This window comes from Pseudophryne corroboree, chromosome 12, assembly GCF_028390025.1.
Source record: "Pseudophryne corroboree isolate aPseCor3 chromosome 12, aPseCor3.hap2, whole genome shotgun sequence".
In the NCBI taxonomy this organism is placed as follows: domain Eukaryota; kingdom Metazoa; phylum Chordata; class Amphibia; order Anura; family Myobatrachidae; genus Pseudophryne; species Pseudophryne corroboree.
Genome location: NC_086455.1, coordinates 37,625,354 through 37,649,207, shown reverse-complemented (window position 1 = coordinate 37,649,207; position 23,854 = coordinate 37,625,354). Strand labels below are relative to the sequence as shown.

The 23,854-nt window shown below is 47.0% G+C and overlaps 1 protein-coding gene and 1 non-coding gene across 2 annotated transcripts in view; one reads left to right on the top strand and one right to left on the bottom strand.

Moving 5' to 3' along the window:
- Nucleotides 1–328: 328 nt before the first annotated feature.
- LOC134981568 (U5 spliceosomal RNA) lies at nucleotides 329–443 on the top strand. The gene has a single exon (XR_010190696.1). It is a non-coding gene; the product is annotated as a U5 spliceosomal RNA (small nuclear RNA).
- An 8,910-nt stretch (nucleotides 444–9,353) lies between these two features.
- The window catches only part of NDUFAF1 (NADH:ubiquinone oxidoreductase complex assembly factor 1), a 42,775-nt gene continuing 28,274 nt past the window's right edge, over nucleotides 9,354–23,854 (bottom strand). Inside the window, exons 4-5 of the mRNA XM_063947346.1 lie at nucleotides 10,324–10,398; nucleotides 9,354–9,637 (exon numbers count right to left, since the gene is read on the bottom strand). Coding sequence (XP_063803416.1) covers nucleotides 9,500–9,637; nucleotides 10,324–10,398 — 213 coding nt within the window. The 3' untranslated portion in view covers nucleotides 9,354–9,499. The remainder of the gene's footprint in view (nucleotides 9,638–10,323; nucleotides 10,399–23,854) is intronic.

Sequence of the window (23,854 nt, the reverse complement as noted above, 5' to 3'; positions counted from 1 at the left end):
TGAGCCTATATTATTGCTGTATAATAGGCTATTGAGCCTATATTAATGTCTGTAATTATATTCATAGAGCATGTGTTGTACCCTGCCTGTGATTTATCACTGTATAATAGGCTATATTAACACGGAAACAATTGTAACTTGTTCTGTGATTATCAGGGTCAGCATGGCAAAGGGGCCATTTTAACCATGCTTCCTGTTGTTTTCCAGTTTGTAATTCTGGAACATTCCTGCCCTACATCTCTAAGCCACCAGAGGCGCAGGGGTGTTAGTGGGAATTTGGTTCGGGTTTCATATAGGCTGCCCATGTGAACTGCTTTTCACATAAAGAATACTCTGGTTTGTCTTCAGATCGAATAAATCTTTCGCCTTTTACTAAAGATTTCCGTGGAGAGGAACAACCATGAGTTTCATATAATTTTTTGATGCCTGCCTACGGCTGGGCTTAATATGCTTTTCAGCAATAAAAATATATATATGACACATAACTTCAATAAGTCGTGCAAGTGTCTGTCCGTTGCCTATTGTGGTGTCTGTCTGCATAGCGAGTAAGGCTCTAGCGCAGACTAAAAATAATTTTAAAGATCCTATGTTAAGCATTGGCAATTCAAATTAAAGGAGCGGTAACATCGGAGTCTCGGAAGTTACTCCGCCAGCTCTAACGAAGGACAGTCTTTCCAAAGGGCCAATTTCCCTTTGGGTACCAGGGTGTTTATTTAACTGGTCTTATAATTTAATGCACGATTCTATGTCAAATCTCACAGCGATAACTACGAGTGAGAAGGGTACATTAGTCCAGCACTCAGATAGTGCGGGGTTTTTGACAACCATACATTGCTAAATCCCAGTGAGTCAATGTCTCCATTTTTACAGAGACTGAGTAGACTCTAACCACTATTTAATCGTTTCCAAAATGACGCGATCCGCCATTGGTAAATGCGTCTGTGTCAAACATTATAAAGACCCAAGATACATTTGGGTCACTAGACTATGTATGGAAACAATGACGATCACTGTTAATGAGAAGCTGCAGAGTATATCTGTAAAGCTTCTGCTAACGCCGGTTACTTCGATTCTCACTTTTCATCGTCGCTAGTTTCAGCACGACAAGGCCAGAGCTTGTTTGGTCCTAAATTTGATATTCAGACATTACCGCATCCAGTATCAAAACGGAAATACTTGTGCCGGCGTTTAATCCCTTTAGACTTCAGTTTTTTTCAAGGCGGTGGTACAAAAACAGTCACGCCTTGTAACGACAGGACGCTACAGTCAACAAGCCAGTGGCTTGACGACCTATTAGGCCATCTCCATTTTCCAATTGTGGAAGCGCGTCTTTACACGTTACATTTGCGGGGTTTCCAGACATCAACTCATGGATGTCTCCGCTATTTACAGATTAAAGGACAAGACTGCCTCTGTCGAACGGTTTGGCAGGTTGCCATTTAGTCTCTGCTGGTTTCAGCTGTTTTTATTTCCAGGCATAGTACACCAACAGAGTCAGGGTTACTTATTCCCCTCTGTTTGGGGTAACAAAACCAGACAGCTCCGTCGCAGTCTCAATCAGCAAGTCACTTACTGCAGTTTGAAAATGGTTTTTCTGCGGTTAGTATTTGCATATTTGGAGCCACAAAATTGCATAATTGCACTTGATCTTCACAATGCGTATTTACCCATTCCGGTTTGGTCATTACAGGTTCTAGCGTTTGCAAAACGCCACAACCATTAACCATTTCAGGTTCTACCATTTGGCTTCTTGTCAACGCCTCGGGTATTTACCAAAGTGATGTTGGTGAGGATAGCTCATCTCAGAGCCCTGCCAGTGACAATCGTTCCATACTTAGACGATCTGCTCATAAGAACTCTGTCTCAACAGAGTTCCTCTAACTTGCGCTACTAATGTATACTGCGGTGGCAGGTCAAGTTCAAAAACAATCGCATCTAATTCCGTCTAAACGACGTCAATTCCTAGGTAAGATTATAAATACGGTAAATCAAAGACATTTACCTACTACACCAGCAAGAACAAATGTACATCTAGTAATTAGTGCAAAAGCCACGCACACTAGCGGTACATTGGTGTATTCGCCTGTTAGGAATAATGATGTGTTTTCAAAGCGCTTTAGTTCGCCGGGCTTCACTCGCGTTTCCCACAGAGGGGCGAGGGTGTATATACTCTGGACGAGAGTCTCAGAGGTTCAGGAGTTGTAGTTAAAAAAGATCAGCGACAGGGGTTCTAAAACGGATCACGACAGATTGCTGTCGATAAATGTCCTGAAACTCCGTGCAATTTACAATGCACTACATGCTTCGCTTTCACTCTGACCAAGTGCAGTCAGACAACGCAACGGCAGTTGCATACACAACAGCCAGGGAGAACCAAGAAGCCGCATGGCAATGCGGCAGGTAGCTCGAATCCTCAATTGCCCAGAACACCATTATGTGATGTCAACGGGGTTCATTCCGCGAGTGGACATCTGTTAGACAGATGATCTCACCCGTCGGGATTTATATCCTGAAAACTGGGCATTAAATCCAGAGGTGTTTCATATGTGAATCCACAGGTGGGGTTACCCTCAGGTATACATGAGGGCATCTCGCCACAATTTCAAACGCTCAGTATGTGTACAGAACGACAGATCACAAGGGCAGTGGCGGTGGAGTTTCTCACATTCGTGTGGTCATACAGCCTCGTGTATCTGGCTCCACCATTTTCCGCTGCTCTCTCCGTTGCTAAAACGGATCATAAGACAGTTCGTCACAGTCATACTAGTGATATCTCATGGGTTTCGGAGAGCTTGCTTCTCGAATCTCCAAGGTATACTTGCACACGATCTTGGCCCGCTCATAATACGTCCAACCTGTTACAACAGGGACCGTTCTGTTACCCTTATTTACCTATGTGCTGCGGTTGACGGGGTGGGGGTTCAGACCGCCCTCTTAAGAAAAGAAATAGGGCATTACAGTATTATACCAACCATGTTACGAGCTAGGAAGCCGCTTACGGCAGCTCATTATTACAAAATTTGGTGTGCCTATATAGGTGGGTGTGAAGCTCGGAAGTTTTCGACATCATCTTTCAAGTTACCCGTATTCTGTTGTTTTACAGACGGGGTGAGATGGAGAACTGAGTTTATCTGCACTGAGGGTGCAGGTATCTGTGTGGTCAAGTTATTTTCAAAGACGTTTGACTCTATTGCGTCGGTACACACCTTTTCTACAAGGTGTCATCAAATGCAGCCTCCATTTATCCCACCTACAGCGCCATGCGACTTGAGGCTGGGTTCAGATTTCTTACAGTTTTCATATTTTGAACCCTTACAACAAATGGGGATTAAGTTTCTCACTTGGAAAACGTTTTCTTCTAGCCTTAGCTTCGGCAAGGGTTTTGTTTTCATATTTGGGTGCCTTGTATTCCAAGCCACCGTATTTGAGTTTTCTCATGTCAAAGCAGAACTTCGGACGAATTCCGATTTCTTATTCTTCACATCAATAAACCAATAGTGGTTCCGGTGTTGACAGCACATTCTAGAATTCTGAATGTGGTACACGCATTACGCGTCTATATGTCCCGAACATCTACAGTACGTAATACGGATACGTTGTTTGTTCTCTATAATGCGGCCAACTGGGGTTAGCCAGTTTTCTCAGCAGACATTATCCAGTTGGATCAAAATGACTACAAGTCAGGCTTACTTGAAGGCTAAATTACAGTCGCCTTCGTCAGTAATAGCTCATTCCACAGGTTCTGTGGGAATGTCAGGACCAGCTGGTCGTGGAGCGGCTACATAGCCTTCAGTGCACACGTTTGTGCGCGTTTACACGTTATTAAACGGTTGCGGCATCAGCATCTAGCTTTGGCTGCCTACTGTTACAAGTGTCAAACAGCTCTCCCGCCCACAAGGGAAGCTTTGGTACGTCCCAAGAGTACTCCAGTGACCCCTAGTGGATGAAAAAGAAAATAGGATTTTGGTACTTACCAGGTAAATCCTTTTCTTTGAATCCATAGGGGGCACTGGACGCCCACCCAGAGCAGTTTTACCTGGGTTGTGTTAAGCTCACAGGAGCTTAGGGTAACACATTTTACCTGGTTTGTATTAAGCTCAAAGGAGCTTATGGTAACACATTTTCACCGATTGGTTCAAATTATAAAGGTCTATCGGTTATGGTGTCAACTGTTTAGTTGACAGTAACGTTATGGGTCAACTTTGTTGTTGTCCGTTATGTTATAGGAATTCTCCATTGTCAACCTCTCTATAGTAGTTCGCTCAGTAAAAACACTGAGGTCGTACACTGAGGTACTCTGGGATATGGAGGGGTGGAGAGTTCTAAATTTAAATATTCAGTGCCTTTGTTTCTGCTACGCCGTCCATATCCCAAGAGTACTCCAGTGCCCCCTATGGATTCAAAGAAAAGGATTTACCTGGTAAGTACCAAAATCCTATTATTACTGACCCTGGGGCATATAAAAGACGCGGTCCTATATATGAGAGATGCCCAGAGAGACATTAGCCTACTGGGCTCTAGAATAAATGCAATGTCGATTTCTGCCAGAAGGGTCCTGTGGACTCTGCAATGGATAGGTGATGCCGACTCAAAAAGGCACATGGAGGTTTTACCTTACAAGGGTGAGGAATTGTTTGAGGACGGTCTCTCGGACCTTGTTTCCACAGCTACGGCTGGGAAGTCAAATTTTTTGCCATATATTCCCTCACAACCTAAGAAAGCACCTTATTACCAAATGCAGTCCTTTCGATCACAAAGAGGCAAGAGAGTCCGAGGTGCGTCCTTTCTGTTCCCAGGAACAGAAATCCTCCTCGGCTTCCACTAAATCCACCGCATGACGCTGGGGCTCCACAGGTGGAGCCAGGATCGGTGGGGGCGCGTCTCCGAAATTTCAGCCACCAGTGGGTTCGCTCACGGGTTGATCCCTGGGCTATACAGATTGTATCTCAGGGATACAAGCTGGAATTCGAAGTGATGCCCCCTCACCGTTACCTCAAATCGGCCCTGCCAGCTTCCCCCATAGAGAGGAAAATAGTGTTAGCGGCAATTCACAAATTATATCTCCAGCAGGTGGTGATAAAGGTTCCCCTCCTTCAACAGGGAAGGGGTTACTATTCCACAATGTTTGTGGTACCGAAACCAGACGGTTCGGTCAGACCCATATTGAATTTAAAATCCCTGAACAGTTACCTGAAACGGTTCAAGTTCAAGATGGAATCGCTCAGAGCGGTCATTGCAAGCCTGGAAGAGGGGGGTTTTATAGTGTCTCTGGACATAAAGGATGCTTACCTGCATGTCCCCATTTATCCAACTCATCAGGAGTACCTCCGATTAGTGGTACAGGACTGTCATTACCAATTCTAGACGTTGCCATTTGGTCTGTCCACGGCACCGAGAATATTTACCAAGGTAATGGCAGAAATGATGGTGCTCCTGCGAAAGCAAGAAGTCACAATTATCCCATACTTGGACGATCTCCTCATAAAGGCGAGGTCCAGAGAGCAGTTGCTGATCAGCGTAGCACACTCTCGGGAAGTGTTGCAACAGCACGGCTGGATTCTGAATATTCCAAAGTCGCAGCTGATTCCTATGACGCGTCTGCCCTTCCTGGGCATGATTCTGGACACAGACCAGAAGAAGGTTTTTCTCCCGACGGAGAAGCTCAGGAGCTCGTAACTCTGGTCAGAGACCTCTTAAAACCAAAACAGGTGTCTGTGCATCACTGCACGCGAGTCCAGGGAAAGATGGTGGCGTCATACGAGGCCATTCCCTTCGGCAGGTTCCATGCGAGGACCTTTCAGTGGGATCTGTTGGACAAGTGGTCCGGATCGCATCTTCAGATGCATCAGCTGATCACCCTATCCCCCAGGGCCAGGGTGTCTCTTCTGTGGTGGCTGCAGAGTGCTCTCTTTCTCGAGGGTCGCAGGTTTGGCATTCAGGACTGGGTCCTGGTGACCACGGATGCAAGCCTCCGAGGGTGGGGGGCAGTCACACAGAGAAGAATTTTCCAGGGTTTGTGGTCAAGTCAGGAGACTTGTCTGCACATCAATATCCTGGAACTAAGGGCCATATACAACGCCCTAAGTCAAGCGGAACCTCTGCTTCGCAACCAACCGGTGCTGATTCAGTCAGACAACATCACCGCAGTGGCTCATGTAAACCGCCAAGGCGGCACAAGGAGCAGGGTGGCGATGGCGGAAGCCACCAGAATTCTTCGCTGGGCGGAGAATCACGTGCAAGTACTGTCAGCAGTGTTCATTCCGGGAGTGGACAACTGGGAAGCAGACTTCCTCAGCAGGCACGACCTCCGCCCGGGAGAATGGGAAATCATGAAGAAGTCTTCACACAGATTACAAATCGATGGGAACTGCCACAGGTGGACATGATGGCATCCCGCCTCAACAAAAAGCTACAAATGTATTGCGCCAGGTCAAGAGACCCTCAGGCGATAGCTGTGGACGCACTAGTGACACCGTGGGTGTTTCAGTCGGTTTATGTGTTTCTTCCTCTTCCTCTCATACCCAAGGTGCTGAGAATCGTAAGAAAAAGAGGAGTGAGAACAATACTCATTGTTCCGGATTGGCCAAGAAGGACTTGGTATCCGGAACTACAAGAAATGCTCACAGAGGACCCATGGCCTCTGCCTCTCAGACAGGATCTGTTGCAACAGAGGCTCTGTCTGTTCCAAGACTTACCACGGCTGCGTTTGACGGCATGGCGGTTGAACGCCGGATCCTAGCAGAAAAAGGCATTCCGGATGAGGTTATTCCTACGCTAATAAAGGCTAGGAAGGACGTGACGGCTAAACATTATAACCGTATATGGCGAAAATATGTTGCTTGGTGTGAGGCCAGGAATGCCCCTACAGAGGAATTCCAGCTGGGCCGTTTCCTTCACTTCCTACAGTCGGGAGTGACTTTGGGCTTAAAATTGGGGTCCATTAAGGTCCAGATTTCAGCCCTATCCATTTTCTTTCAAAAGGAACTGGCTTCTCTTCCTGAAGTTCAGACGTTTGTAAAGGGAGTGCTGCATATTCAGCCCCCTTTTGTGCCACCAGTGGCACCTTGGGATCTTAACGTGTTGAGTTTCCTGAAATCACACTGGTTTGAGCCACTTAAAACCGTGGAGTTAAAATATCTCACGTGGAAGGTGGTCATGCTATTGGCCTTAGCTTCGGCTAGGCGTGTGTCAGAATTGGCGGCTTTGTCACATAAAAGCCCCTATCTGGTTTTCCATATGGACAGGGCAGAATTACGGACTCGTCCGCAATTTCTTTCAAAAGTGGTGTCATCTTTTCAGTTGAACCAACCTATTGTGGTGCCTGCGGCTACTCGTGACTTGGAGGATTCCAAGTTACTAGATGTAGTCGGGGCATTGAAGGTTTACGTAGCCAGAACGGCTGTAGTCAGGAAAACTGAGTCGCTGTTTATCCTGTATGCATTCCACAAGGAAGGTGGGCTCTTCTTGGGCGGCTGCCCGAGGGGTCTCTGCATTACAGCTTTGCCGAGTAGCTACTTGGTCGGGTTCAAACACTTTTGCAAAGTTCTACAAGTTTGATACCCTGGCTGAGGAGGACCTTGTGTTTGCTCATTCGGTGCTGCAGAGTCATCCGCACTCTCCCGCCCGTTTGGGAGCTTTTGTATAATCCCCATGGTCCTTACGGAGTCCCCAGCATCCACTAGGACGTTAGAGAAAATAAGATTTTACTTACCGGTCAATCTATTTCTCGTAGTCCGTAGTGGATGCTGGGCGCCCGTCCCAAGTGCGGACTTCTTCTGCAATACTTGTATATAGTTATTGCTTAAATAAGGGTTATGTTATGGTTGCATCAGGTTTATCTGGTGCTCTGTTCTTGTGCATACTGTTAACTGGGTAAGTTTATCACGAGTTATACGGTGTGATTGGTGTGGCTGGTATGAGTCTTACCCTGGATTCCAAAATCCTTTCCTTGTACTGTCAGCTCTTCTGGGCACAGTTTCCTTAACTGAGGTCTGGAGGAGGGACATAGAGGGAGGAGCCAGTGCACACCAGTATTCCTAATTCTTTCTTAAAGTGCCCTGTCTCCTGCGGAGCCCGTCTATTCCCCATGGTCCTTACGGAGTCCCCAGCATCCACTACGGACTACGAGAAATAGATTTACCGGTAAGTAAAATCTTATTTTTACTCACTTACCTTAAGATAAAACTACCAGTAAGTGTGTGCACAGCATAGGTCCTTTACAGTTGGATATGACTCTGGTACAAAAAAAATTGAGCCCAAATCATTACAGCAAGCGCAGGGGTCAGATATTGTAGTAGGTATGGACATCAGAAGCCGATGGTTTTCAATCTATCGATGTTCCTGATTTAATGGAAGTACTCTTCCTATCAAATTGTGTGCATATGATTGTTTTCAGCGATCAAATGCAGCTGTCCAATGCCAATCTGAAGACTAGCTACTTCTGTACAGCTGTGGACACCTGGAAATTGTGTCCACAGTTCAGTTATACCCCTTTCACATCGCACAAATAACCCGGTACCGACACGGCATATTGCCGTGTCGAACCGGGTCAGTGTGCGATGTGAAAGCACACTGGGCGATTTAGCGGGTCGCCTGACCCGGTAAATCAACCCGGTAAAAAAGAAGGGTTTTACCCGGGTTGATTACCGGGTCAGGTGCGGTGTGAATGGGAGCCGTGTCGATGCGACACGGTTCCCATTCACAAGATAGGGAGAGGCGGCGCTGGAGATGAGCTCATCTCCCGACGCCGCCTCCACCCCCGCTGCGGCCTCCGTTGTCATGGCAACCGACCCGGTATATTGCCGGGTCGGGAAGCCTGCAACGGAGCGCAAATGCCGGATCCCACCCGGTAAGTACACGTTTGTCTTACCGGGTAGGACCCGGCATTTGCGGTGTGAATGCAGCATTAATGTACGCATGTGGAAACCTCCTAAAAGTTTCTGCACATATTACAACCTCTGGGGCAGATGTACAAACCTGGAGAAGGCATAAGGAAGTGATAAACCAGTGATATGTGCAAGGTGATAAAGGCAGCAGCCAATCAGCTCCTAACTTAATTTACATATTGGAGCTGATTGGCTGGTGTCTTTATCACCATGCACATATCACTGGTTTATCACTTCCTTATGCCTTCTCCAGGTTAATACATCTGCCCCATTGAATGGTGTTGGTTGCATAGGTACATCACCAGACTTAGATGGTCCCACTGGAACCTGCAGCATAAATTCTGTGGAAAGTGGGTTGACCAAGAAAATCTAAATTCCATACTCCTCCTCTGCACCAACTCTGGACTAAAGGAAAAACGAAGCAGATATTCTAAATTCAAACTATTACAGAAAAAGGATTCCGTGAAGTTTCAGCTGCGATTTTCTGCTTTATCTTTATTTGATCTTGTAAAGTTTGGAAGGTGGCAAATATATTATGAGTACGCATGTAATCCCACAAGTGTATTCTATTAAAGTGAATGACCATAGTTCTAATATAAAAACAGTGAAAACTTTTATATAGGTGTGCTCTTGTATGATTCATAAGCAAACTCCTCTGTATGTGATTGATCCTTGCACAACCCAATGAAATCAATTTCAAGTTGAAACGGTCCATCTGCTCTGTCAGCCAGTGTAAATCCAAGGGTGGTTATCTTAAAACAAAAAGAAAATGCATTAATATTCTACATACAAGATAAAGTAGAACTGAGAATGAACATGACCGTTGCACATACACTAGTAAGAGCTGGTATGTGCATGCACTACAAAAACTATTCTCCGGTCACAAACTAAAAGCAAGATGTATTTTTAGCATTTTAGCTTTTTAAAGAACACTCACAATTTTGTTATGGGCTATCTGATGCCAAAAATAACTGGCCATTGCCTGCCATTTTTCATGAGCACAGAGTGGAGCTCCGTTCTTTCCCGAAGTTATTGAGATGATCATGTAGAGAACCTTCCCCGCTGGGTCCATCTACTGAATTTGTTGTCTAGTGCTGGTTATTTTCTATCTGCCTCCGAACCCACTTGGGTTCTGTTATAGTCCAACACCCTCCCTTCCTAATGACAGAGCATCAAGGAAGGAACGTGGACTCACTCCCATAAATACAATATTGGATCAGTATGAAATAACTTGCATTAAAATCTGAATAAAACTGCAATAGTACTGCAGAGTAAATGTCTACATGAGGACTATATCTAGGCTGTTGCCATGGAGGATATCAAGGTAAGAAAAAAGAAAAAACACAGGTTCATGATTCATTACGAGTTTGCATAATCTCTATATTGCAGAATGCTGGGCAATACGCGACTTATTTCCCATGATATATGTATTACACACCTTATCCGGCCATAGTGGATATTGTCTGTCTTGAACTCTTCCACGGCTGGTCATGAAGAACTTGGACAACGGAATCTTTCAAAAAGTTTAGAAGATAAGTATTATTGGAATACAAAAAACCCAAAAACAAGTACTGTTGTTGCAAGCAGATATATTTGTTATAAATCAGATCAAATGATGCATTCAAAATAAATGCGATAAGTAAGTTAAGTTAGAATTGTAAAATCAGTCAAATATACATGAATTATACATGTAAACTTATAAAGTACAATGGTGCTAGAAAGTTTGTGAATCCTTAAACATGGAGTCTAAAGTAGAACTTTTGGACTCCAACACAAGGACTTCATCCCAAACATGACACAGGGTGGCGGCAGGATCATGGTTTAGGACTGTTTTACTGCCACATGACCAGGATGACATGCCATCGTTTCTATAACAATGAAATATGACCTGTACCAGCAGATTCTAACGGAGCAGATAATGGTTTCCATCTGAGAAAAGAAACTGAGAAGAAGGTGGGTCTTCCCGGATGAAGTCTGGGACAAACCAACAGTTACCATAAAAGTTTGATTTAAGTCATTGCTGCTGGGGGGGCAGGCTGAATCCTAGATGTCCACAAACTTGTCTAATCAATAAATTAATGAAAAAGTATATTATTTTGTGATTATGCAATTTTTTAGTTTTCTCTGACGTCCTAGTGGATGCTGGGAACTCCGTAAGGACCATGGGGGATAGCGGCTCCGCAGGAGACTGGGCACAAAAGTAAAGCTTTAGGACTACCTGGTGTGCACTGGCTCCTCCCCCTATGACCCTCCTCCAAGCCTCAGTTAGATTTTTGTGCCCGGCCGAGAAGGGTGCACACTAGGGGCTCTCCTGAGCTTCTTAGTGAAAGTTTAGTTTTAGGTTTTTTATTTTCAGTGAGACCTGCTGGCAACAGGCTCACTGCATCGAGGGACTAAGGGGAGAAGAAGCGAACTCACCTGCGTGCAGAGTGGATTGGGCTTCTTAGGCTACTGGACACCATTAGCTCCAGAGGGACCGAACACAGGCCCAGCCTCGGAGCTCGGTCCCAGAGCCGCGCCGCCGGCCCCCTTACAGAGCCAGAAGCGAGAAGAGGTCCGGAAAAATCGGCGGCAGAAGACATCAGTCTTCAACAAGGTAGCGCACAGCACTGCAGCTGTGCGCCATTGTTACTCAGGCACACTTCACACTCCGGTCACTGAGGGTGCAGGGCGCTAGGGGGGGGGCGCCCTGAGCAGCAATGTAAAACACCTTGGCTGGCATAAATACACCACATATAACCCCCAGGGCTATATGGATGTATTTTAACCCCTGCCAGAACTCACCAAAAGCGGCAGAAAAGGCCGCCGAGAAGGGGGCGGAGCCTATCTCCTCAGCACACTGGCGCCATTTTCTCTCACAGCTCCGTTGGAGGGAAGCTCCCTGGCTCTCCCCTGCAGTTACTACACTACAGAAAAGGGTTAAAAAAGAGAGGGGGGCACTAATTAGGCGCAGTATTAATAAAACAGCAGCTATAAGGGGAAAAACTTATATAAGGTTATCCCTGTATATATATATATATATATATAGCGCTCTGGTGTGTGCTGGCATACTCTCCCTCTGTCTCCCCAAAGGGCTAGTGGGGTCCTGTCCTCTATCAGAGCATTCCCTGTGTGTGTGCTGTGTGTCGGTACGTTGTGTCGACATGTTTGAGGAGGAAAATGGTGTGGAGACGGAGCAATGGCCTGTAATGGAGTTGTCACCCCCTAGGGAGTCGACACCTGAGTGGTTGAGCTTATGGAAGGAATATGTGACAGTGTCAGCTCTTTACAAAAGATTGATGACATGAGACAGCCGGCGACTCAGCCTGTGCCTGTCCAGGGGTCTCAAAAGCCATCAGGGGCTCTAAAACGCCTGTTACCGTAGATGGCAGATACAGACGCCGACACGGATACTGACTCCAGTGTCGACGATTAAGAGACGAATGTGACTTCCAGTAGGGCCACACGTTACATGATTGAGGCTATGGAAAACGTTTTTACACATTTCTGATAATACCAGTACCACTAAAAAGGGTATTAGGTTGGGTGAGAAAAAACTGCCTGTAGTTTTTCCTGCATCTGAGGAATTAAATAAAGTGTGTGAGTTTCCCCCGATAAAAACTGTTAATTCCTAAAAAGTTATTAGCATCATACCCCTTCCCGCCAGAGGATAGGGCACGTTGGGAAACACCCACTAGGGTGAATAAAGCGCTCACACGCTTGTCTAAAGGCACGGCCGCCCTTAAGGAACCTGCTGACAGAAAGCAGTAAAATGTATATACACTCACACAGGTGTGATACTACGACCAGCAATCGTCTCAGCCTGGATGTGCAGTGCTGGGGTGGCTTGGTCGGATTCCCTGACTGACAATATTGATACCCTAGATAGGGACAGTATATTACTGACTAAAGATTCAGTTCTATATATGCGTGATGCACAGAGGGATATTTGCCGACTGGCATCAAGAGTAAGTGCGCTGTCCATTTCTGCCAGAGAGGGTTATGGACAAGACAGTGGTCAGGTGATGCTGATTCCAAAAGGCATATGGAAGTATCGCCTTATAAAAAGGGAAGAGTTATTTGGGGTAGGTCTAACAGACCTGGTGGCCACGGCAACGGCTGGTAAATCCACATTTTTACCCCAGGTAGCCTCTCAACATAAGAAGACGCCGTATTATCAGGCGCAGTTCTTTGGGCCCCATAAGGGCAAGCGGGCAAAAGGCTCCTCATTTCTGCCCCGTGGCAGAGGGAGAGGAAAAAGGCTGCAGAAAACAGCCAGTTCCCAGGAACAGAAGCCCTCTCCCGTTTCTGCCAAGTCCTCAGCATGACGCTGGGGCCTTACAAGCGGACTCAGGCACGGTGGGTGCCCGTCTCAATAATTTCAGCGTGCAGTGGGGCTCACTCACAGGTGGACCCCTGGATCCTTCAGGTGGTATCTCAGGGGTACAAATTGGAATTCGAGACGTCTCCCCCTCGCTGTTTTCTAAAGTCTGCTTTACCGACGTCTCCCTCAGACAGGGAGGCAGTATTGGAAGCCATTCACAAGCTGTATTCCCAGCAGGTGATAATCAAGGTACCCCTCCTACAACAGGGAAAGGGGTATTATTCCTCGCTGTTTGTGGTACCGAAGCCGGACGGCTCGGTGAGACCTAATTTAAATCTGAAATCCTTGAACACTTACATACAAAGGTTCAAATTCAAGATGGAGTCACTCAGAGAGGTGATTGCAAACCTGGAAGAAGGGGATTATATGGTGTCTCTGGACATCAAGGATGCTTATCTCCATGTCCCAATTTACCCTTCTCACCAAGGGTACCTCAGGTTTGTGGTACAGAACTGTCACTATCAGTTTCAGAAGCTGCCGTTTGGTAAAGACCCGGGGTGCCGTGGACAAACCAAAGTAATGGCCGAAATGATGATACTCCTTCGAAGGAAGGGAGTTTTAATTATCCCTTACTTGGACGATCTCCGGATAAGGGCAAGATCCAGGGAACAGTTGGTAGTCGGGGTAGCACTATCTCAAGTAGTGTTGCGGCAGCACGGTTGGATTCTTAATATTCCAAAATCGCAGCTGATCCCGACGACAAGTCTTCTATTCCTAAGGATGATCCTGGACACAGTCCAGAAAAAGGTGTTTCTCCAGGAGGAAAAAGCCAGGGAGTTATCCGAACTAGTCAGAAACCTCCTAAAACCAGGCCAAGTGTCAGTGCATCAGTGCACAAGGGTCCTGGGAAAAATGGTGGCTTCCTACGAAGCAATTCCATTCGGCAGATTCCACGCAAGAATTTTCCAGTGGGACCTGCTGGAAAAATGGTCCGGATCGCATCTTCAGATGCATCAGCGGATAACCCTGTCACCAAAGACAAGGGTGTCTCTTCTGTGGTGGTTGCAGAGTGCTCATCTTCTAGAGGGCGCAGATTCGGCATTCAGGACTGGGTCCTGGTGACCACGGATGCCAGCCTGCGAGGCTGGGGAGCAGTCACACAGGGAAGAAATTTCCAGGGCTTGTGGTCAAGCCTGGAGACATCACTTCACATAAATATCTTGGAGCTAAGGGCCATTTACAATGCCCTAAGCCAAGCGAAACCTCTGCTTTAAGGTCAGCCGGTGCTGATCCAGTCGGACAACATCACGGCAGTCGCCCACGTAGACAGACAGGGCGGCACAAGAAGCAGGAGGGAAATGTCAGAAGCTGCAAGGATTTTTCGCTGGGCGGAAAATCATGGGATAGCATTATCAGCAGTGTTCATTCCGGGAGTGAACAACTGGGAAACAGACTTCCTCAGCAGAAGTTTTCCACATGATTGTAAACCGTTGGGAAAAACCAAAAGGTGGACATGATGGCGTCCCGCCTAAACAAAAAATTGGACAGGTATTGCGCCAGGTCAAGGGACCCTCAGGCAATAGCTGTGGACGCGCTGGTAACACCGTGGGTGTACCAGTCAGTGTATGTGTTCCCTCCTCTTCCTCTCTTACCAAAAGTACTGAGAATTATAAGACGGAGGGGAGTAAGAATATACTCGTGGCTCCGGATTGGCCAAGAATGACTTGGTACCCGGAACTTCAAGAGATGCTCACGGAGGACCCGTGGCCTCTACCTCTAAGAAGGGACCTGCTCCAGCAAGGACCCTGTCTATTCCAAGACTTACCGCGGCTGCGTTTGACGGCAGGGCGGTTGAACGCCGGATCCTGAAGGAAAAAGGCATTCCGGATGAAGTCATCCCTATCCTGATCAAAGCCAGGAAGGATGTAACCGCAAAGCATTATCACCGCATTTGGCGAAAATATGTTGCGTGGTGCGAGGCCAGTAAGGCCCCGATGGAGGAATTTCAACTAGGTCGATTCCTGCATTTCCTGCAAACAGGAGTGTCTATGGGCCTAAAATTGGGGTCCATTAAGGTTCAAATTTCGGCCCTGTCAATTTTCTTCCAGAAAGAACTAGCTTCAGTTCCTGAAGTTCAGACGGTTGTAAAAGGGGTACTGCATATACAGCCTCCTTTTTGTGCCTCCAGTGGCTCCTTGGGATCTCAATGTAGTTTTGGGGTTCCTAAAGTCACAATGGTTTGAACCACTTGAATCTGTGGAGTTAAAATATCTCACATGGAAAGTGGTCATGCTGTTGGCCCTGGCCTCGGCCAGGCGCGTGTCAGAAGTGGCGGCTTTATCCTGTAAAAGCCCTTATCTGATTTTCCATTCAGACAGGGCGGAATTGAGGACTCGTCCTCATTTTCTCCCTAAGGTGGTTTTCAGCGTTTCATCTGAACCAACCTATTGTGGTACCTGCGGCTACTAGTGACTTGGAGGACTCCAAGTTGTTGGACATAGTCAGGGCCCTGAAAATATATGTTTCTAGGATGGCTGGAGTCAGTGTGGTAGGCCTGCCACAGCCAAAATCTGTAAAAGCCCATTCCACAAGGAAGGTGGGCTCATCTTGGGCGGCTGCCCGAGGGGTCTCGGCTTTACAACTTTGCCGAGCAGCTACTTGGTCAGGGGCAAACACGTTTGCAAAATTCTACAAAATTGATACCCTGGCTGAGGAGGACCTGGAGTTCTCTCATTCGGTGCTGCAGAGTCATCCGCACTCTCCCGCCCGTTTGGGATCTTTGGTATAATCCCCATGGTCCTTACGGAGTTCCCAGCATCCACTAGGACGTCAGAGAAAATAAGAATTTACTTACCGATAATTCTATTTCTCGTAGTCCGTAGTGGATGCTGGGCACCCATCCCAAGTGCGGATTGTCTGCAATACTTGTACATAGTTATTGTTAACTAAATCGGGTTATTGTTGCTGTGAGCCATCTATCCAGAGGCTCCTCTGTTATCATGCTGTTAACTGGGTTCAGATCACAAGTTGTACGGTGTGATTGGTGTGGCTGGTATGAGTCTTACCCGGGATTCATCTATCCTTCCTTATTGTGTACGCTCGTCCGGGCACAGTATCCTAACTGAGGCTTGGAGGAGGGTCATAGGGGGAGGAGCCAGTGCACACCAGGTAGTCCTAAAGCTTTACTTTTGTGCCCAGTCTCCTGCGGAGCCGCTATCCCCCATGGTCCTTACGGAGTTCCCAGCATCCACTACGGACTACGAGAAATAGAATTATCGGTAAGTAAATTCTTATTTATTTATTTTTCATCTATTTTATGACTTGGATCAAGGGTCAGCAACACTTGGCACAGGGGCCACAGGAGGCTATTTTTTGGTGGCACCCAGGACTGTACAAGGAATTGGCTAGACACGATTAAGGAATGCCTAAGCGTGGCACATGCAGTTGCGTCATTCACTGAAACAATAGTTTATGATGTGGGGGTCTGAGAAAGGAGCGTGTCCTGAGCCTGACAGAGAGCTGGAGGGACTGCCTTGATCTTGACACTTACTTTTGGAGGCTCGAGTCAGGAATGAGTAGATTTTGCAGCAGACCAAGACTTAAAGCTCACTTAAAAAAAAATTTGGCCTACAATGATGAACACCTGGCACTCAAAGAGACAGATGTATTTTACCAGTGACTTAGATATAGATCTCAGCACATTACAGGTCCGATTTATGCATAATTTCAGAAAGTTAAAAAAACAAAAAACGTTCAGAAGCTTTCTAGCACCAACGTATATTGTACAATCTTTCCCTAGATCAGAGGTTCCCCAACGCGGTCTACAAGGCACCCCAACAGTCCAGGTTTTAAGGTGAACCATAGCTGTGCACAGATGGTTAAACCAAATTAACTGAGGTACTAATTAAGGGCTCTATTTACTAAGCCTTGGGTGGAGATAAGGCACCAACCAATCAGCTTCTGTCATTTTTCAAACCCAGCCTGTGAAATGGCACTTAGACAGTGATTGGCTGGTACTTTATCTCCATCCAAGGCTTAATAAATAGACCCCTTAGTCACCTATGCCCAAACATAGCTATCCTTAAGACCTGGACCATAAGGGTGCCTTCAGTAATGAGGTAGAGAACCTCTGCCTTACACCACCCAGACAAGTAATGGGTAAAGATGTCCCTCCGAGCAGTCACCTCATCAGCTCATTTCTGCTTTATAAGCCATCAGTCCATTTTCTATGTCCCACTGAGACTTACCTGTGATCTGTAACTGTCCTTGTTGTATTAGATTACATTTTATATCATATTTTTATTGGTTTTTCAAGAGTGTAAATAATGTAAACAACTGGAGAAACACAAAAAGAAAGATGTAATTTCTATACGGTGCATGAGGAATTAGGAGGGTACCAGTAGCATAAAGGTAGGGGTAAAGAGATGGGGTCGGACAAACTGATAATAGTGAGGAATTGGGAGGAAGCACCGTAGTTGTAGACTGTAGGATCTCTAAACAAAGATGAGCTAAGGCCCAGTGGTTTCCAAACTTTTTTGAATCACGGCGCCCTAGAATATCAGAATTTTTTTCACAGCACCCCTAGGCCAAAAATTTATTTTTGAGAAATTTAGAAAATAAGATTTTACTCACCGGTAAATCTATTTCTCGTAGTCCGTAGTGGATGCTGGGGACTCCGTAAGGACCATGGGGAATAGACGGGCTCCGCAGGAGACTGGGCACTCTAAAGAAAGATTTAGGACTATCTGGTGTGCACTGGCTCCTCCCCCTATGACCCTCCTCCAAGCCTCAGTTAGGAACTGTGCCCGGAAGAGCTGACACAATAAGGAAGGATTTTGAATCCCGGGTAAGACTCATACCAGCCACACCAATCACACCATATAACACGTGATAGGAACCCCGGTTAACAGTATGATAACAATTGGAGCCTCTGAAGAGATGGCTCACAACAAAACCCGATTTTTGTAACAATAACTATGTACAAGTATTGCAGACAATCCGCACTTGGGATGGGTGCCCAGCATCCACTACGGACTACGAGAAATAGATTTACCGGTGAGTAAAATCTTATTTTCTCTAACGTCCTAGTGGATGCTGGGACTCCGTCAGGACCATGGGGAATAGCGGGCTCCGCAGGAGACAGGGCACATCTAAAAAAGCTTTTAGGTCACATGGTGCGTACTGGCTCCTCCCCCTATGACCCTCCTCCAAGCCTCAGTTAGGTTTTTGTGCCCGTCCGAGAGGGTGCAATCTAGGTGGCTCTCCTAAAGAGCTGTTTAGAAAAGTTTTTTTTTAGGTTTCAATCTCAGTGATTCCTGCTGGCAACAGGATCACTGCATCGAGGGACTTAGGGGAGAGATTTCCAACTCACCTGCGTGCAGGATGGATTGGAGTCTTAGGCTACTGGACACTTAGCTCCAGAGGGAGTCGGAACACAGGTCAGCCTGGGGTTCGTCCCGGAGCCGCGCCGCCGATCACCCTTACAGACGCTGAAGAGACGGCAGAACGGAGGTCCGGAAAGCAGGCGGCAGAAGACTCCTCAGTCTTCTTGAAGGTAGCGCACAGCACGGCAGCTGTGCGCCATTGTTGTCACACGGCTCACTGACTCAGTCACGGAGGGTGCAGGGCGCTGCTGGGGGCGCCCTGGGCAGCAATATAATTACCTTTAGTGGCAAAATAAATACATCACATATAGCCATTAAGGCTATATGTATGTATTTTAACCCAGGCCAGTTTCTTAAAAACCGGGGAAAAGCCCGCCGAAAAAGGGGCGGAGCTTATTCTCCTCAGCACTCAGCGCCATTTTCTTGCTCAGCTCCGCTGGTGAGGAAGGCTCCCAGGTCTCTCCCCTGCACTGCACTACAGAAACAGGGTAACAAAGAGAAGGGGGGCATAAATTGGCGATATTTATATATTAAGAGCGCATATATAGTAAACAACACCTTCTAGGGTTGTTTATATACATTTATAGCGCTTTTGGTGTGTGCTGGCAAACTCTCCCTCTGTCTCCCCAAAGGGCTAGGGGGTCCTGTCTTCGATTAGAGCATTCCCTGTGTGGCTGCTGTGTGTCGGTACGTGTGTGTCGACATGTATGAGGACGATGTTGGTGTGGAGGCAGAGCAATTGCCGATGATGGTAATGTCACCCCCTAGGGAGTCGACACCGGAATGGATGGCTTTAGTTATGGAATTACGTAATAATGTCAGCACATTACAAAAGTCAGTTGACGAAATAAGACGCCCGGCAAACCAGTTAGTACCGGTTCAGGCGTCTCAGACACCGTCAGGGGCTGTAAAACGTCCTTTACCTCAGTCAGTCGACACGGGTACCGACACAGATGAATCTAGTGTCGACGGTGAAGAAACAAACGTATTTTCCAATAGGGCCACACGTTATATGATCACGGCAATGAAGGAGGCTTTGCAGATCTCTGATACTGCTGGTACCTCAAAAAGGGGTATTATGTGGGGGGTGAAAAAACTACCTGTATTTTTTCCAGAATCAGAGGAATTGAATGACGTGTGTGATGAAGCGTGGGTTAACCCCGATAGAAAACTGCTAATTTCCAAGAAGTTATTGGCATTATACCCTTTCCCACCAGAGGTTAGGGCGCGCTGGGAAACACCCCCTAGGGTGGATAAGGCGCTCACACGTTTATCAAAGCAAGTGGCGTTGCCGTCTCCTGATACGGCCGCCCTCAAGGATCCAGCAGATAGGAGGCTGGAAACTACACTGAAGAGTATATACACACATACTGGTGTTATACTGCGACCGGCAATAGCCTCAGCCTGGATGTGCAGTGCTGGGGTAGTATGGTTGGATTCTCTGACTGAAAATATTGATACCCTGGATAGGGACAGTATTTTATTGACTCTAGAGCAATTAAAGGATGCTTTCCTTTATATGCGAGATGCTCAGAGGGATGTTTGTACTCTAGCATCAAGAGTAAGCGCGATGTCCATATCTGCCAGAAGAAGTTTATGGACGCGACAGTGGTCAGGTGATGCGGATTCCAAGAGGCATATGGAAGTATTGCCATATAAAGGAGAGGAATTGTTTGGGGTCGGTCTTTCGGACCTGGTGGCCACGGCAACTGCCGGCAAATCCACTTTTTTACCTCAGACCCCCTCCCAACAGAAAAAGACACCGTCTTTTCAGCCGCAGTCCTTTCGCTCCTATAAAAAGCGACCAAAAGGACAGTCTTATCTGCCGCGAGGCAGAGGAAAGGGTAAGAAAGGGCAGCAAGCAGCCCCTGCCCAGGAACAGAAGCCCGCCCCGGCTTCTACAAAGCCATCAGCATGACGCTGGGGCTTTACAAGCGGACTCAGGAACGGTGGGGGGTCGACTCAAGATTTTCAGCAATCAATGGGTTCACTCACAAGTGGACCCGTGGGTCCTGCAGATAGTATCTCAGGGTTACATGCTGGAGTTCGAAAGGTCTCCCCCTCGCCGGTTCCTAAAGTCTGCTTTACCAACGTCTCCCTCAGAAAGGACGTCGGTTTTGGAAGCCATTCACAAGCTGTATTCTCAGCAGGTGATAGTCAAGGTACCCCTCCTACAACAGGGAAAGGGGTATTATTCCACACTATTTGTGGTACCGAAACCGGACGGTTCGGTAAGGCCTATTCTAAATCTGAAATCCTTGAACCTGTACATAAAGAAATTCAAGTTCAAGATGGAGTCACTCAGAGCAGTGATAGCGAATCTGGAAGAAGGAGACTTCATGGTGTCCTTGGACATAAAAGATGCTTATCTACATGTCCCGATTTACCCCTCACACCAAGGGTATCTCAGGTTCGTGATACAAGACTGTCATTATCAGTTTCAAACGCTGCCGTTTGGGTTGTCCACGGCCCCTCGGGTCTTTACCAAGGTAATGACCGAAATGATGGTTCTTCTACGAAGAAAAGGCGTATTAATTATCCCTTACTTGGACGATCTCCTGATAAGGGCAAAGTCCAGAGAACAGCTGGAAGTCGGTGTAGCGCTAACACAAGTAGTGCTTCAGCAACACGGGTGGATTCTAAATCTTCCAAAATCTCAATTGACCCCGACAACACATCTGCTGTTCCTGGGCATGATTCTGGACACGGTTCAGAAAAAGGTATTTCTCCCGGAAGAGAAAGCAAGGGAGTTATCCGAACTTGTCAAGAACCTCCTAAAACCAGGAACTGTGTCAGTACATCAATGCACAAGAGTCCTGGGAAAGATGGTGGCTTCGTACGAAGCGATTCCATTCGGCAGATTCCATGCACGAACATTTCAGTGGGATCTGCTGGACAAATGGTCCGGATCGCATCTGCACATGCATCAGCGGATAACACTGTCACCGAGAACAAGGTTGTCTCTCCTGTGGTGGTTGCAGACTGCCCATCTGTTAGTGGGCCGCAGATTCGGCATACAGGACTGGGTCCTGGTGACTACGGATGCCAGCCTACGAGGTTGGGGAGCAGTCACAAAGGGAAGAAACTTCCAGGGCGTGTGGTCAAACCTGGAGACGTCTCTTCACATAAATATACTGGAGCTAAGAGCGATCTACAATGCTCTAAGCCTGGCAAAATCGCTGCTTCAGGGTCAGCCGGTGTTGATCCAGTCCGACAACATCACGGCAGTCGCCCACGTAAACCGACAAGGCGGCACGAGAAGCAGGAGTGCAATGGCAGAAGCTGCAAGGATTCTGCGCTGGGCGGAGAATCATGTCGTAGCACTGTCAGCAGTGTTCATCCCGGGAGTGGACAACTGGGAAGCAGATTTCCTCAGCAGACACGACCTTCACCCGGGAGAGTGGGGACTTCATCCAGAAGTTTTCCACATGATTGTGAACCGTTGGGAAAAACCAAAGGTGGACATGATGGCGTCTCGCCTCAACAAAAAATTGGACAGGTATTGCGCCAGGTCAAGAGACCCTCAGGCAATAGCTGTGGACGCTCTGGTAACACCGTGGGTGTACCAGTCAGTGTATGTGTTCCCTCCTCTGCCTCTCATACCAAAGGTACTGAGAATTATACGGAAAAGAGGAGAAAGAACAATACTGGTAGCTCCGGACTGGCCAAGAAGAACTTGGTATCCGGAACTTCAAGAGATGCTCACGGAGGATCCGTGGCCTCTACCTCTAAGAAGGGATCTGCTTCAGCAGGGACCTTGTATGTTCCAAGACTTACCGCGGCTGCGTTTGACGGCATGGCGGTTGAACGCCGGATTCTAAAAGAGAAGGGCATTCCTGAGGAAGTTATTCCTACTTTAATTAAAGCCAGGAAAGAAGTGACCGCACAACATTATCACCGCATTTGGAGAAAATATGTTGCGTGGTGTGAGGCCAAGAAGGCTCCAACGGAAGAATTTCAATTGGGTCGATTCTTACATTTCCTGCAAGCAGGATTGTCTATGGGCCTCAAATTGGGGTCCATTAAAGTTCAAATTTCGGCCTTATCAATTTTCTTCCAGAAGGAATTGGCGTCAGTGCCTGAAGTACAAACTTTTGTCAAAGGTGTACTACATATACAACCCCCAATAGTGCCTCCAGTGGCACCGTGGGATTTGAACGTGGTTCTAAATTTTCTCAAATCTCATTGGTTTGAGCCTTTAAAATCGGTAGATTTAAAATACCTTACATGGAAGGTAACCATGCTGTTGGCCCTGGCTTCAGCCAGGAGAGTTTCGGAGTTGGCAGCTTTGTCATACAAAAGCCCATATCTGATATTCCATTCGGACAGGGCAGAATTGAGGACACGTCCTCAATTTCTCCCTAAGGTGGTTTCGGCATTTCACTTGAACCAGCCTATTGTGGTGCCTGCGGCTACTAGCGACTTGGAGGACTCCAAGTTACTGGACGTTGTCAGAGCATTAAAAATATATATTTCAAGGACAGCTGGAGTCAGAAAATCTGACTCGTTGTTTACATTGTATGCACCCAACAAGTTGGGTGCTCCTGCGTCTAAACAGACGATTGCACGTTGGATATGTAGTACAATCCAACTTGCACATTCTGTGGCAGGCCTGCCACAGCCTAAATCTGTAAAGGCCCATTCCACAAGGAAAGTGGGCTCATCCTGGGCGGCTGCCCGAGGAGTCTCGGCATTACAACTTTGCCGAGCAGCTACGTGGTCAGGGGAGAACACGTTTGTAAAATTTTACAAATTTGATACTCTGGCTAAAGAGGACCTGGAGTTCTCTCATTCGGTGCTGCAGAGTCATCCGCACTCTCCCGCCCGTTTGGGAGCTTTGGTATAATCCCCATGGTCCTGACGGAGTCCCAGCATCCACTAGGACGTTAGAGAAAATAAGAATTTACTTACCGATAATTCTATTTCTCATAGTCCGTAGTGGATGCTGGGCGCCCATCCCAAGTGCGGATTGTCTGCAATGCTTGTACATAGTTATTGTTACAAAAATCGGGTTATTACTGTTGTTGTGAGCCATCTGTTCAGAGGCTACTTCGTTTGTGTTATCATACTGTTAACTGGGTTCAGATCACAAGTTGTACGGTGTGATTGGTGTGGCTGGTATGAGTCTTACCCGGGATTCAAGATCCTTCCTTATTGTGTACGCTCGTCCGGGCACAGTACCTAACTGAGGCTTGGAGGAGGGTCATAGGGGGAGGAGCCAGTACGCACCATGTGACCTAAAAGCTTTTTTAGATGTGCCCTGTCTCCTGCGGAGCCCGCTA